This window comes from Protopterus annectens, chromosome 1.part1, assembly GCF_019279795.1.
Source record: "Protopterus annectens isolate FY-2018-M chromosome 1.part1, PAN1.0, whole genome shotgun sequence".
Taxonomy (NCBI): Eukaryota; Metazoa; Chordata; order Ceratodontiformes; family Protopteridae; genus Protopterus; species Protopterus annectens.
In genome coordinates, this window is record NC_056726.1 from 1,524,431,561 (window position 1) to 1,524,448,023 (window position 16,463).

At 42.6% G+C, this 16,463-nt stretch overlaps 1 protein-coding gene across 5 annotated transcripts in view; it reads left to right on the plus strand.

Annotated features, from left to right (window-relative positions):
- Positions 1-16,463, plus strand: part of COL16A1 (collagen type XVI alpha 1 chain) — a 3,146,845-nt gene that overhangs the window by 2,927,094 nt on the left and 203,288 nt on the right. For all 5 annotated transcript variants that reach the window (XM_044082765.1, XM_044082783.1, XM_044082773.1 and 2 more), the window contains one exon: positions 10,710-10,763. In XM_044082765.1, the coding sequence (XP_043938700.1) occupies positions 10,710-10,763 (54 nt within the window). The remainder of the gene's footprint in view (positions 1-10,709; positions 10,764-16,463) is intronic.

Consider the following 16,463-nt stretch of genomic DNA (forward strand, 5'->3'; position numbering starts at 1 on the left):
ATTAATGGAGCTGCATATCTTAGATGACATTCTGGCTGTTTGGATGCACCTTAACTCTGCTCCTTTGATCCCCAAAAATGCAGATCCTTTGCATTGTCTGGCTGAATGAATCAAGCCCCAAAGGCATTGTTGAGATGAGTTCTGTGTTATCTTGTTGGTTAATAGCAGTCCTAATGACCACAGCATTTGGCCCCCCTGCTGACAGAGGAAAGGAATTTAAAGCTCTGGAAAGGCATGGCAAACAGTTTTTCCTCTTCCAAATTGGGAATTGCAGACCACAGATATTCAGCTAACCAAAGTAAGCTGTATTGCCTTCTAATATATCATGACATAAGGACAGTTATAAGCCTCCTTGAGTCTGAGAATAAGGAGAGCTTAATAAAGGCTCTTTCTAAAGTTTCTACATTTTCTAACACGAGCCGCTGCAAGTTTGATTGTGCAGATGCTGTGCCTGGTGGAGAAGGCCCAGACATATGTCTCTCTCTATGACATAGTTGAGGCTTTTCTTCCTCAATTAGGAGCTCTGAAAGCACAACCTAAATGCCCATTTCAAGGAAAAAATGTTCTTTGGTCATGGCTGTCAAGATGATGGCTTACTGTAGAAGCAAATCCTTAACACTATTGAGGGCATTTCTGAATAACTTTTATCACCTTCTTCCTCTGCCTGACCAAGGCAACACCAGAAGAAGAAACTTTCTTGTCTGATAAGGAATCATTTCAAGCATCATACAGTTTTGCTCCCAACTTATTCTGACCAAGTTTTCCAAGAAGTCAGCTTCAACAGGTCTCAGGAGGCTTAGGCTTATTATCTGCCAAAGTTTAGAGATTTTAAGCTCAACTGAGTCCAAGACATCTCAACAGAGCTTTTGGGACAAATGTAGGTTGTACTGCTGAAAATGGCCATAGAGACTCTAGCTTCTTCCTTGCTCCAGAACACCAGAACAGACAAATAGCTTCAATTCCACTCTGGACATCAGCATCTTCAAAAAGCACATCTCCTACATTTGACCAAGGATGGTGATTCTCCGTGGAGTTGTGCCTCTGCATTCATCTAGTTTCGCTAGATACAATAAAGGCCTTTTGCTATCTTGGGTTTATACAGGAAATCCTTCTGGTCTACTTTGGGTGGTTAACACACCCAGGATAAAATGTTGATGACTGAGTCTTCTCAGTACTCTTAAGTTTTTTATCAAGGTGCTGGTGATGTTGGATAAAGCTCTGCAAGAGGGAGATCTCTGTGTGTCCCTCAGTCTGGATGGGTGGGTCCCAGTGGCCCCATCAAAGAACTTCCTGATGTAAACCATGTATTTGATACTCCTACAGTTGATTTCCATGTATATAGCCTCTGACTGTCAGAGGGCTGCCTTTATAGGTGGACAGATGGACATGATCCAGTACTAATTATTCTTGTACATGGACATGATCCAGTACTAATCATTCTTGTATGTGGATATGATCCAGTACCAATCATTCTTGTACGTAGACATGATCCATTACTAATTATTCCTGTACATAGACATGATCCAGTACTAATCATTCTTGTATGTGGGCATGATCCAGTACCGATCATTCTTGTACGTAGACATGATCCAGTACTAACTATTCCTGTACATAGACATTATCCAGTACTAATCATTCTTGTATGTGGACAAGATCCATTACTAATTATTCCTGTACATAGACATGATCCAGTACTAATCATTCTTGTATGTGGACAAGATCCAGTACTAATTATTCTTGTACATGGACATGATCCAGGACTAATTATTCTTGTACATGGACTCCAGTACCAATTCTTGTACGTGGACATGATCCAGTACTAATCATTCCTGTATCTGGACATGACCCAGTATTAACCATTCTTGTACGTGGACATGATCTAGTACTAATTTTTCTTGCCACTTGCTCACAGATCTTGTCCTGGTATTAGACTCCTGTTGTTTGTCGTGGTGCTGTAGGCAATCCTACCAAATGTCATGTTGACCTCCTGTTTCTGGACAGACCCATTGCACATCCTAATGAGGGTTACTTAAGCCTCTGTGCTCTTCAGTGATAATTGCCTCCCTTAGAGATGGGATCCAAATCAGTTAGATGGAGCCGTGATCAGTCATCCTTGCCCAAATGTCACTGGCGATAAAGAAGCTTCTGGAACCAGTGCTGATTTTTTTTTTTTCTGTTAGCCATTCAATCATGTAATGTTTTAACAAGTAACGTGTTGTGTGGTTGCATCCCCATGTAGGGAACAGTTTACATTTGGCAATGGATCATAGTGGATCATACACAGGAGCATCACTGTCTCAGCAAGTAAGATCCATGGGAAGTAAAGAATCTGGTGGTTCACCAAGTCACTCCTCTGGTTTTCTCCTGGACATATGAATTCAGAGCTGTCTCTGTTCTGAGTGTTCGGAAGTGATCGTGCTAGAGAGTGACCTGTTTTTCACCTACCTGATGTAATTTACCACTTTGGTACAGCAGGATAAGGGAGACAGTAATGCAGGTACAGCAGAATGGGGGGGACTAATGCAGGTACAGCAGGATGGGGGAGACAGTAATGCAAGTAAACCAGGATGGGGGAGACAGTAACGGGGGCATTCTCCATCCATGGCATGAAATAACCCTTTACACTTTCCAGCTATTTCTTTATACTTACAGATGTGTAAATGCACATTTTGTAAAACTTCCATAGGTCTGTACTGTTACGTCTTGCTTTGCAGGAATTATACTTCGTAGTAGCTGAAGGTGAACCAATAGCCTCAGACACTTATTCTGTTAGCATGTGACACTGTAGTATGTACCAGCACCATGCATGTGACACTGTAGTATGTACCAGCACCATGCATGTGACACTGCACCATGCATGTGACACTGTAGTATGTACCAGCACCATGCATGTGACACTGTAGTATGTACCAGCACCATGTCTGCAGAGTACAGCAAATGTTGAATCTTCTGTGAAAAATGCCAAATTGTGACTGGTGGAAAGGATGAGCCCAATTATAGGACTCATCAAGCAAGGGCCCCATGTAGAGCAACTGACACAGTAAGAAAGTGTCTCTTAGGTAGTTCACTTACTTCCTTGTCACAGAACGTTCATAGGTTCATAGGTAGGTACTAGGCTATCTGCCCTAGGGCATTTATAAGCCTAGCCAGAATGTGTTGGCTTTCGCCTCCCTTTTAGATTAGATTCCTGAGCCTCTGTCCAGCAGGGCCATAGAAGTGATCCCAGGTATAAATTTATGATTTCCCATCCACTCATCAAGATTTCTTTTGAAGAGGGTCAGTGAGGGGCTCTGCCTAACATGGATAGGGATTCTATTCCAGAGCGAGGGAAGCCTCTGGGATATGAATCTATCCCTCCAGCATGCCCTATTTATTGTTATGCTGAGGTTTAAATCCCTGGAGTGTGTAGCTCTAAGGGATTTTGATTTCTTGAGGTGGAGCATGTCCATTAATTCCGGGTTAGACATAGCCTTGTACGTCAGGCAGAGATCGCCTCTGAGTAGAAGGTAAGCAACTGAATAGAGCTGGAGTTTCTTTAGTCGAGCTGCATAGGGCATCTGTTTGAGGCCCACGATCCTCTTGGTGAGGTACTTTTGGGGTCTTTCTAGCTGTTGCAGGTGTCGGGTAAGGTACATCCCAAATAGGGCTTTGTACTCAATTATGGGCCTGATGAGCAATGAGTAGAGGGGCACAATGACCTCTCTTGATCTAGATGTGAACCCTTTCGTGATTAGGTGGGCTATATAGAAGTTTTTTCTAACTATTTTGGCAATGTGATTATCAAAGGAGAGGTTACTATCTACTTGGGTCCCCAGATCCCTAATTACATCTTCCGTACTTAGTGGAAACGTGTTAAGTATGACTAAAAAATTACCTCGCTGTAATTCCCTAAAAAAAAAATTAAAAAAAACTACTTACTGAATTAACCTGATTTAATTTTCCTAATAAAAATCTTTTTTTTTATTTCTGTATTATGTAACATCTATTTGAATTGTGCAACATGGGTTTGTACTATAAAAAATATGTATTTAACATTTAATTGAAATGTATATTATGGATTTGTGCTCTTTCTGTACTATGTATTTGTATTTCTCTGGAGCTTTTCTCCACAGGACTCCATTGAAAATGGGCTCCTTGTAGCCCAATGGACTATCCTGGAAAACAAACTGCAAATAAATAATAAATAAAGTATTAGGTTCTCTAACCTATATCGACTTTTTTGTTCACAAAGTATTACTTTAACATGTGTGCTGCATTGGACTGTTTATTGTTCAAATTAGTTTAATTCAGTAGCATTTATTGAGCATTATTTATATAACAGACTGCAAATTTTAAATTGTGTTTCATTGTTCTGAACATATTATATGGATATATTGCATTAGTGATTAGGAATGTGTGGGGAAGTAATTGTCCGCAGAATAAGTAAAGACAGAGTTTCAGTCTGAATTCTGTATTACATTAAATATCCCCCTGGCCTGTAAGGCATTAACTATGACTTGACTGGAGATGTAATTCTGAACAGACTATACAGGAAATATAAAATCAGCAACCAGGTATATATAATGGGTTCTCAAGAAATCAGCAACCAGGTATATATAATGGGTGCTCAGGAAATCAGCAACCAGGTATATATAATGGGTTCTCAGGAAATCAGCAACCAGGTATATATAATGGGTGCTCAGGAAATCAGCAACCAGGCATATATAATGGGTGCTCAGGTCTTTCAGGTAATTTAGCTTTCTACCCAGTTACGTGTTACATTCCCATGATGTTCTCCGTGTTTCACTGTTGCAGTCATTACATTTGGGTAATCCTGCTGGCAGGTTGCCCTCAGTCGGCCTGAATTCCAAAGTCCTGGGTCCTGCGTCGGCTGCGGGCACCCCTTCCCTGACGTCAGGTCATCAGGGGTATAAAAGATGCGTCCGACGCCATTTTCTTTAATCTTTCTTGCTGCGCGGTGCCCGAAGCAGAAGCAGTTCGCAAGTGCCGGTCGGCCGACTCCTGAGATTTTCATGTTCGAGTTTCAAATCCAAAGCCCTCAATAAAGCTAAGTACCCCGTTGGGGAAACGTTTTTCTTGCTCCAGACCGATGTCAGAAAAAGTAAATAATTGTATTTCTTGTGGAAAGCAAATACCTCATAAGGATTTTCATTCTTACTGTATTCCTTGTCTAGGCCCTGATCACAACATTTCTGGTTGTCGGTTTTGTGCTAGATTTAACCAACGCACTATTAAGCGTCGGTATGATTTTGCTTTAAACTATTATGGACACCTATTTAATTATCCAGAAATGTCATCAGACAGCCATCCGACTACTGGAGTTCACAAAAAACGCAAAGAAAAGGAGAGAGATAGACAACCAAGGCCCAAAATCAATGACGAAGCTCTACTAAGCCAGTCACCAGTTCGCCAGTTCTCAGTGAGGCACTTTCGCAGCCCCTGACGCCCGCTACTTTAGAGTCACAGGCCGCTACCGACGTCCACGTGGAGTTGGCCATGCCGCTGGAAACAGGTATTGGAGCCTCGGATACTATTCCTTCAGATGGGTCCAGAGCCACTGAGCAGGCACCAGCTTCTGAGGGTGTATTCACACCTAAACATCTTTACATTAAACTGACTTCAGCTTCAAAGGCAAAGACTAAAGCACCTTCTAAAGCAAAGAAACAAACTCAAGAGCCACGTGGTCTGGCCTCTATGCCCAAAAAACAGATGCTCAAAATGGCCGAAGACTTGATTACCTTGATCAGGGGTTCCCATCCCCCTCCTGATAAGAGGCCTAGGCAAGAGACTGACTATGAATCTTCAGATCAGGTTTCCATTTCTTCTGATTCCTCTTCTAATCAGGAATATTCTCTTCCCCCCTATGAGGATTCTGATGCTGAAGAATCTATACCTTCAGCTTCTCCTCCAGAGGACTATTCTTTTGGGGAAATCTTGCATACCATGAGGGAGCATTTCCACTGGGAGAGCCAAGATTTTTCAGAATCTAAAAAGAGGCTCAGGGATTTCCTTCTACTACCCCAACACAGGCCACTAGCCATCCCTCCTGTGTTAGACATTGTAGATGATGTGTTTTCAGAGTCTAGTCTTACCCCTGACTCCTTACCTCCAGCTCCAGTTAAGCCTGACAGATATTACAGGGTTCCTGACTCTCATAAATTCCTTTTTAAAAACCCTGCTGCAGACCCAGAAACTATTTCACAGGGTCCCAAAGGAGTTCAGGCTTCCGCTGCTAAAAACCCTACCTCCTCTGACAGAGATTTTAGGGCACTGGATAAATGGGGAAAAAGGTTTACACATCTGCTACCTTGGCTATAAGGGCCTTAAACTGTCAGTTTCATATGCTCAAATATCAGCAACATGGCATGGCATTGCTTAAACAGAAAATTTTCTTAAACTCTGAATGTGCAGAAAACAAGGAAATGCAGGATTTATTGCATGCAGCTGAACAAGTTGGAAAGCATACTTTGCAATGTGGTTTTGATTCTTTGGAAGCCTCCTGCAGGGCCACAGTTATGGGTTCTGTAATTAGGAGGCATGCTTGGTTAAAGGAACAAAATCTGCCTGATCATGTCAAAGTTAAATTATTAGATGCACCTTTACAGCATGATACTTTGTTTGGTGTTAAGGCAGAGGAGGTGTTAAAGAAAATGGAGGACAAAGCTAAATCTATGCAAACTGTCAAAGATTTTTTACAAGTACAGCCACCTAGGTTTAGTAGAAACTGGCCAACAAAGAATTGGTCCTTTCCTGTGTCAGACAGACCTCAAAGGGGCAGACCCAGATGCCCTAGAGGCAGATCCCAGGCACAAGGTTCATACAGGTCAAAGCAATGGGGTGCTTCTACCTCCAAAGTTGGAGAAGACAAATCACAACCATACAGGAAACAGTCCCAATGACTTCCCCCTGCCTGCACCAAGCACTTATCTCCTGGCAGCACCCTTAGGGGGAAGATTAGCACTTTTTTCTCAAAATTGGCACATCATAACCCAGGACAAGTGGGTTCTAAATATCGTGTCACAAGGCTACAAGTTCCATTTCCATATCTGGCCAAAGGCAAACGGCTGGCCAGATCTGCCAAAAAATCAATGGGCAGAGGCACAAAAACAAGTCTCATCCCTCATGGACATGGGGGCCATTCAACAAGCACCAGAGCAAGAGCAGAGACAAGGATTTTACTCAAGACTGTTCTTGGTACCCAGAAAGGGCAAGGCCTGGAGGCCAGTACTGGACCTATCTATTCTGAAAACATTCCTGTATATACCAAAATTCAAGATGTTGACTTTGCAGCAACTTCTGCCCATGCTGGGCAAGAACGCTTGGCTTGTGACTTTAGACCTAAAAGAGGCATACCTGCATGTCCCAATCAGACAAATATGCAGAAGATACCTCAGATTCAAGGCTGGCTCAATGCATTGCCAATTCTCTGCACTGCCCTTTGGCTTATCTACTGCGCCCAGGGTCTTTACAAAGTGCCTGGCACCAGTAATTGCATTCTGCTGACAAAGAGGAATACAAACATATCCTTACTTGGACAACTGTCTAATTCAAGCAAAGAACAAGGACATTCTTCTACAACATCTGGCATTTGTGAAAAGACTCCTAACATGCCTAGGGTACACAGTCAATGAAAAGAAATCAAAACTAGTACCCTCTCAAGAGATAATATTCCTGGGTGCAAGCTTAAATACAACTGCCCAGATGGCTTATCTCACGCCAGACAAACAAAGGCAACTGACTACCTATTTCCAAATGTTGGCAACAAAGGCCCAGTTATCTGCAAGAAAACCTCTGCAGGCTTTGGGCTTCATGGCATCCTGCATCCTACTAATTCCATATGCAAGACTGCATATGAGGAAACTTCAATGGTACCTAAAAAGTGTTTGGACTCAACATTGCCACAGCCTGGAAACTATGATTACTCTCATTCCCTGCCTGCAACAAGAGTTTCAATGGTGGGCAAAGGCTTGTCACCAAAATAAGGGACAGCCATTCACATTACCCCCAGCCAGGCAGACACTAACAATAGATGCATCAGATTATGCCTGGGGGGCCCACATGGCAGGAAGATGCATTCAGGGCACATGGACCTCAAAACAAATGCATCTACATATCAATCAAAAAGAGATGCTAGCTGTTCAAAATGCCCTGACAGCCTTCAAGGACCTACTTCATCTGGGACAACTACTGATAAAGACAGACAACACCACAGTCATGTGGTATATAAACAAGCAGGTGGGCACACATTCTTACCCCATTTGTAGACTAGCCATGACTTTGTGGGACACAGCATTGACTTACCAAGTACATCTGCAGGCACAATTCCTGCCAGGAAGGAAAAATACTCTGGCAGATGAACTAAGCAGAAACCTCATGGATCCCCACGAGTGGCAGCTGGATCCACAAATCTTCAGCATGATAACAAGGAAATGGGGATGCCCGGACATAGGATCTATTCGCCTCCCCTCACAACTACCAACTAAAAAGATTCTGCACAAGGATTTATCACAGACAAGCATGGAAAGTGGACGCCCTGTCTTTCAGCTGGAAAAACGTATCAGTATATGCCTTTCCTCCTCAAGGTACTCCTAAAGGTCAAACAGGAGAAGCCAAAGATGATACTGATTGCCCCAGACTGGCCCCACCAGTACTGGTATCCAATACTAAGGAACTTGTCTCAGTGCCCAGCTTGGGCCTTACCTCAAATACCTCATCTACTGTCCCAGCAAAATAATCAGATCCTGCACAGCCAACTCAGGATTTTAAACCTGGCAGCATGGCGGATAATGTAGTCATACAAAACACACCTCTCAGTAAAGCTGTGATGGATGTCATTTTGGAAGCCAGAAGGTCTAGTACTAGAAAATCTTATGCTGGAAAATGGAAGAGATTCTGTGCTTGGAACCAGGCACAAGGAACTGATACAGCTGTGCCAAATATTCCTCAGATTTTGCAATATTTAACTGAGATGCTGGACAAAGGCCTATCTTTTTCATTTATTAAAATTCATGCCTCTGCCATTTCGGCTCATTACAATACAGAGCCACAAATCTTTTCTCATCCCTCATTAAAGCAGTACCTCAGAGGAGCCACAAATGTAAGGCCTCCAAAGAGATCACCAATGCCTGCATGGGACCTCAACTATGTCTTGAAAAAACTCACCCTGCCTCCTTTTGAGCCAGCCGCTACTGCTGATATAAAGTTTTTATCTTGGAAAACAGCTCTGCTCCTAGCAATAACTTCTGCAAGATGAGTTTCAGAGCTACAGGCACTCATGGCTGTGGAAACTTTTTTCATTTTTTATCCAGACAGGGTCTCTCTGAGGACAAACCCAACATTTATGCCTAAGGTAGTGTCCAGTGTGGCTCTTACCCAAAGTATTCATCTGCCAAATTTTTATCCAAATCAACAGAACAAGGGGGAGAGAATTCTGCATTCTTTGGATGTACACAGACAGCTTAGATTCTACTTGGACAGAACCAAAGTTTTCAGAAAGACAGAGCAATTACTAGTGGCATATGCTGCAGGATCACAAGGAAAGGCTATCTCAAAGCAGACTATTTCAAAGTGGATAGGCCACTGCATTCATTTCTGCTACTTACACCATGGCAAGCCAGTGCCCAATGGCATTAGGCCACATTCAACCAGAGCTGCAGCCACTTCAGCAGCCTTTTTCAGGGGAGTACCAACCAAGGACATTTTAGAGGCTGCTACTTGGAGTTCAGTGCACACCTTTACAAATCACTATCATCTGCCACTCTACTCTAAATCCAGGGCAGGCTTTGCCACTGCAGTTCCGCAGGGCCTCATAGCTGCTCCTAATGCTGTATAGCTCCAGCCTCCCAACCTTAGCTTTGGGACTCTACCCAAATGTAATGACTGCAACAGTGAAACACGAAGAACATAGTACAGCAGTTGTGTACACTTACCATAAATGTAGATGTTTGAGTGTATTCACTGTTGCAGTCCAGGTTACCCACCCACAATCCCCCTTTCTTCTGATGGAACCTATCTTTCCTTCTTTGATTCAAACAACCTATGTGGTATATTTGCTTGTAGAGGAAGGTAAACTTTATATTGGTGCATGTTTTTAGATATATATATATATATATATGTATATATATATATATATATATATATATATATAAATTTTGGCTACCCTTTTAGGGGGCACCTGACATCTGGGGCAAGAAAAACTAAAGAAAATGGTGTTGGCCGCATCTTTTATGATGTCAGGGAAGGGGTGACAGCAGCCGACGCAGGACCCAGGACTTTGGAATTAAGGCCGACTGAGGGCAACCTGCCAGCAGGATTACCCAAATGTAATGACTGCAACAGTGAATACACTCAAACATCTACATTTATGGTAAGTGTACACAACTGTACTTTATACAGTATAGGGGTTGTTTTATTGCAGGTCATGGAGTTTCATGTGTTGTAGCATAAACTTTGAATACAAATCATTCACAGTATTACTGATACATTCCTGGTCTAGCATAATTTGATCTGTTATTTTAACATGATAACAACTTGTCAGATTATTACAGTGCTTTACTTAGTCCCATAGGATCAGTTTTAATCTCACAGTAATTATGTGTGCCTTCTCTGGTTTGAAGATAACAGTCACAATGTCATGACAAAGTTAAACATGCTGCAGAATGCAAGCAAAATTAGCAAAATAACCTCTTGTCTTTTCGTATTTATTACAGGGTGAATTTGGGCCTCCTGGCCTTCCCGGAGCTGCAGGTAGACCTGGAGATGAGGTATGTATCTTTGTTTTCTTTCTCTGTGTTTCCCATTTAGGAATCTGACCAACATATGTCTATGTCTACATATGTCAACATATGTCTATGTCTACACATGTCAACATATGTCTATGTCTACATATGTCAACATATGTCTATGTCTACATATGTCAACATATGTCTATGTCTACATATGTCAACATATGTTTATGTCTAAAAACATAAACCAGCTGTTTATATGCTGATTGTACACAGTGGCTGGGATTCAGAAAGACTGCATCAGTAGTCTGAGCCAACCTGCCACTGTTTACATTGAGTGTATAACAAGCTCCAATGCTTATTAAGAATTCATAGTCCAAAATGTATAAAATAACGCAAACCAGTAGCAGAACACAAAAAAGCAGTTCAAAGAACCGAGGCTGATACAATATACTGTTAAACGCTTTTCATTTACTAAATGGTAAACTTCTTCAGACAATTACATAACACATTAAACCCTATTTAAATACTAAAAAAGGTGCCAAAAAACAGTAATGTCACCAAATTGGTTGATCGGATTACAGTTAATAATAAAATATAAAACACTTAATATTTAAACCTACTTACCAAAATACATCCAAAAATACAAAATTATATACATATATATTAACTGCACAAATTTTTAAAAATCTTAACTATTAATTTAAATGTGCAAAACTGCCTTGATGTTTTAAATATAATAAATAACACCATTATATATACTATATATAACTATTATAGTGTACCATCATATATTTAAAGCTTTTAATTTTAATATGGTGCTAATATTGCAAACATCATTCAGTCCTGGCCAAGCATATGAGAATAAATTCAATTGCTAACTTAGTTCAGCTTTGTCTAGCATATGTTCCCAAGGTTCATAGGTTCATAGATTCATAGGTTCATACTAGGCTATCTGCCCTAGGGCATTTATAAGCCTAGCCAGAGTGTGTTTGGCTTTCGCCACCCATTTTAAATGAATTTTGCTATGCCCTTTTTCGAGGTTAGTATACTGTGCCTCTGTCTAACAGTGACACAGAAGTGATACCAGGAGTAAACCTACTATCTCCCATCCACTCATCAAGATTCCTCTTGAAGAGAGTCAATGAGGGACTCTGCCTAACCTGGACTGGGATTTTATTCCAGAGTGAAGGGAGCCTCTGGGTTATGAATTTGTCCCTCCAGCATGTCCTATTTATTTCAGTGCTGAGGTTCAAGTCTCTCGGGCGCGTAGCTCGATGGGATTTGGATTTTCTGAGGTGCAGCATGTCCATTAATTCTGGGTTGGACATGGCTTTATATGTCAGGCAAAGATCACCTCTGAGCAGGCGGTATGCTACTGAGTAGAGCTGGAGTTTCTTTAACCGGGCAGCATATGGCATCTGTTTGAGCCCTTTGATCCTCTTGGTGAGGAATTTTGGGGTCTTTCCAGTTGCTGCAGGTGTCTGGTAAGGAACATCCCAAAAGGGGCATTGTACTCAATTATGGGCCTGATGAGGGATGAGTAAAGAGGCACAATGACCTCCCCTGATCTAGATGTGAATCCCTTCATGATTAGGTGGGCTATATAAAATGTTTTTCTAACCACTTTGGCCATGTGGTTGTCAAATGAGAGATTGCTATCAACTTGGGTCCCCAGGTCCCTAATTACTTCTTCCTTACTTAATGGATTACCACCTATGTGGTAATTTGTGGGCACTTTGTTTTTGCCAAAGGGGATGACTATACACTTTTTGGCGTTTAGCTTGAGGCCATAGCTCTGGCACCAGTTGTCTGTTTCTATGAGGCCCTTTTGTAGGATGCTTGTGTCGGCTGGAGAGTCGATTATGGCGCCCAGTTTGCAGACATCTGTGAACTTGGTCAGCCACAGTCCTTCTGTGTTAGCCTGCACCTCCGAGAAATATATACCGAACAAGAGAGGTCCCAGGACTGAGCCTTGTGGGATGCCTCTTGTAACTGGTTTGGAGTCTGACATGGCTCCAGCAATTCTAACCATGTGGGTTCTGTCCTTGAGCCAGTTTGCAACCCATCTAGTGACATAGGGGTTTATATTTAAGCTGGTGAGCTTATCTATGATGCCCAAGTGGGGTATTGTATCGAAGGCTTTTGCAAGATCTAGGTAGGCTGTGTAGACCACCTTCCCCTCGTCAATGACCTTCGTGACTGTTTCAAAGAAATCGACCAGGTTTAAGAGGCAGGATCTGCCCTTAACAAAGCCGAACTGGGCAGGATCCAGTGTCTGTAGGTCCCCAATATCTTTATTTTTGAGGTCCATGATGATCCTTTCCATAGCTTTGCAAACCAAGCTAGTCAAGCTTATGCAGTGATAGTTTCCAGGATCCGATGAGGCACCACCTTTGTGGAGAGGGACCACTGTTGCTGTACGCCACTCTTTGGGTACATATCCTGTAGTAAGGCTGAGATTGAACAGTAGTTTTATGTTTGGGTTTAGTTCTTCTTGGAGTTCATGTAGGATGCAGCCCGGGACACCGTCTGGTCCCATTGATGCTGTGTTTTTGCTTTGGAGAGGGTGGCTCTTACCTGAGCATCTGAGATGTCAGGGGGCAGCACTCTGCTGGGATAGATATTTGCCCTTTTGGTGGGGAAGGGGGGGCGAAGTTTGAGCTGAACCTGTCAGCTAGGATGTTGGCAATGTCTGTGGGTTCGGTGTATTTTTTGTCATTTTGGACTAATTCTGAGCATATCTGGGAATTCCCGCCCATGTTCCTAACATAACTAAAGAAAGCCTTGTGATTATCCTTAGTGTCCTGTGCAATTTTTCTCTCAAAGCTGGCCTTAGATGATTTTATGAGTGCCCGTAGTTTTTTGCTAATGCTGATCAGAGATGCCTTCCCTTTTTGGGATTTTGCTCTGTCATGTAGTAGCTTCCCCCTTCTATTGTATAGTTTGTTTATGGCTGGGGTCCACCAGACAGGATGCCAAACTTTGGTGGATTGGGTCTTGGTTTTATTTGGGATTGCATGATCCATGCATTCCTGAAGGTGTTCATAGAATGCATTTATAAAGGATTCTGCGGTCTGGGCCGTATTTTCCACAGGCCCGGGGGCTTTGAAGGATTCCACCTCAGTTTTGAGGAGTGTGAAATTTGCTTCAGAGAAGTTTTTCACTGTGGTTTTCTGGGCAGGGGCTGGGATCAGGATGTGAATATCTAGTGAGATTAGTTTATGGTCTGATTTTACCAGTGAGGGATACACTTCTGGTCTGGAGCATAGAGTCCCCATGTTGGTGATGATCAGGTCCAGTATGTTTTCCCCTCTTGTGGGAGTGGCAACAAGTTGTTCCATAGCATTTGAGTTTATAAATTCTAAGAACCTTTGGGCTAGGGTGTTGGAGCTAGAGTAATGCTCCCAGTCTATGTTAGGGTAGTTGAAGTCACCCAATATAATGGTGTTTGGAGAGACCTTCATATTTTCCAGTGTTCTCAGGAAAGCCAAGTGGGGTTCCTGGGTTTGGGAGGGTGGTCTGTAGCAGGCTATAAACTGGAAGGCAATTTTACCCACTGTTAGTTGCACATGGATAGTCTCTGATGCTTCGTGCTGTGCCACCAACCTGGAGGTGTGGGTATCTTTGACGAATATTGATACTCCCCCTCCTTTTGTGGTTAGGTCCAAGTTTTGGGGCCAAAAAACGTGGTATGAGGTATAACCTGGTAGTGCTGGGGTGCTCTCTGGAGCCTTGAACCAGGTTTCTGTTACTGCACAGATATTGATGTTCTCCATGCTAAGGAGAGTTTCGAGTGCATGCATCTTGAGGTTTAGACTTCTGGCGTTGAGTAGCATTACTCTTAGTTTCTTATCCCTTGTGATACCTATGGAGGTGGGTTTGTCTTTTGAGCCTTGCCTAAAAAAGGCACTATGGGGGTGGCAAGAGCCTTTGCCAATATCCAAAAGCCCAGGGGATGACAGGTGCAAGCCGTCCCTAGCGAAGCATCGTGGCTTGTCGAACATGGCATCTCAGGCAGACAGGCATTGGATCCCCTTTGAATGACACCAATACTTAAGCCAATTGTTGAAATTGATCATCTTGTCTTCATATTGTGGCATCATTCTTGGTGAGGGTAAGATGCTACTCAAGGTCAGGGTCATACCGGCCTGAGCTACATGCTCAGAGAGCTCCTCTATGTCTCTTTTCATGTAGTCCAGGGAGGTACATCTCAGGTCATTCACACCAGCATGGAGAATGACTGAGTCATATTTGTACTTGCATTGGAGTGACCTGAGTGCTTGTGTTATGTGGCGGATCCTAGCACCCGACAGGCAGCTCACTGCGACCTTTTCCTTGTTCAGCCTGGTGAGCGGGATGTCAGTGTGCCTGACAATACAGTCACCTATTACAAGTGTATCAGGTGTGTTGTTTAGCCTTAAGGGCTGTGACTGTTCGGCACACTGGCTTTGTGAGCTATGTGTTGCACATGTTTTGTTTTGGGGTAGCGGTTGCTTGGGTGTCTGCTTTGGAGGTCTCTGCTGCTTAGGCAGATTTTTATTTAGAGCCTTCGAGTATGTTTTTGTGTGCTTATGTGTATGGTTTGCTGTCGTGGTAGGTCTATGTGAGACTGGAATTGTAGTGAGTGTGGTTTCCTTCTCCTCCTGACTGGTTATGCCAGTACTGAGTTGAGAGAGCTTAGCCTCCAGTTTGGCTATATGGTTGCCTCTCTCACATGTGTTGGAATTTGTTGGGGGGGAGGAGAGGGTTGTCTGTGTACATGAGGCAGTTGTAACATTGCCTCAAGATTCCCAGATTCACCAGCTGGACCAGAGAGGAGATTGACAACTGACCTTTGGACATGCTAGAATAGTATTGGGAATTCCTTTATAATTGAAAAAAGGGCCAATGGGGAACAAAGTACTCAAGGGGAGTTTATGAGGGTGTAGTGCTTTTAATTTTTGAGTGCTGACTTATATAATTGCTTTAGTGAGCAAGTGCCAGGCTTTAGAGTGGGAATAGGGTGTTTATTATGAGAACTAGATCAGTTCTAAGGGAAAAGTGAAGAGCAGACTTTGTGGTTCCGAGAATGGTTTAAACCCAATTAAGCAGCGCTGCCCAATGCTGTGCTATGCGCAAAGCCTCGCTAAAGCGGGTTTTATACAGGGGGACTTGAAAGAGCTAGAAATTGGCCCAAAACAGCCAATAGACTACCAGATTCTTGTGCTGGGAACACTCCTCCAGGGATAGATAGGCTGCTCCAAGCTCCTCACTGCCACTGGTGAACAAAGAAGCCTCCCTTTATCCAAGAAAGGAAATGGGCAACACAGGAACTTTCCAAAAGTCCAGAATACAGCAAAGCCTGTATTTGGACTACTCTAGGTCAGAAAAGACGGGAAACAAGGATATTTTTTTTCTACCTCTTTCAGGCACTTTTATTTGCTGTAACACTGAAAACCTAAAATTATGATCTATACAATTATGTACACACTTAGCAAGTGCATTATTGACATTTCCTTTCCTTATTGCATATATATGCTCATATAGCCTTTCTTTTAGCATGCGTGTGGTTCTGCCAACATAAAAAGCTGAACATTGTTAACATAATGCTATGTATACCAACCCTTTAGAATTACAATTGTATTTTCCATTCATAGTATACATTTTACCTTTTATTACGATAGAATGGCCTTCATGAATATAGCTGCAATAATTGCACTTACCACACTTGTTCATACTACCTTGCCGTAACCTAAC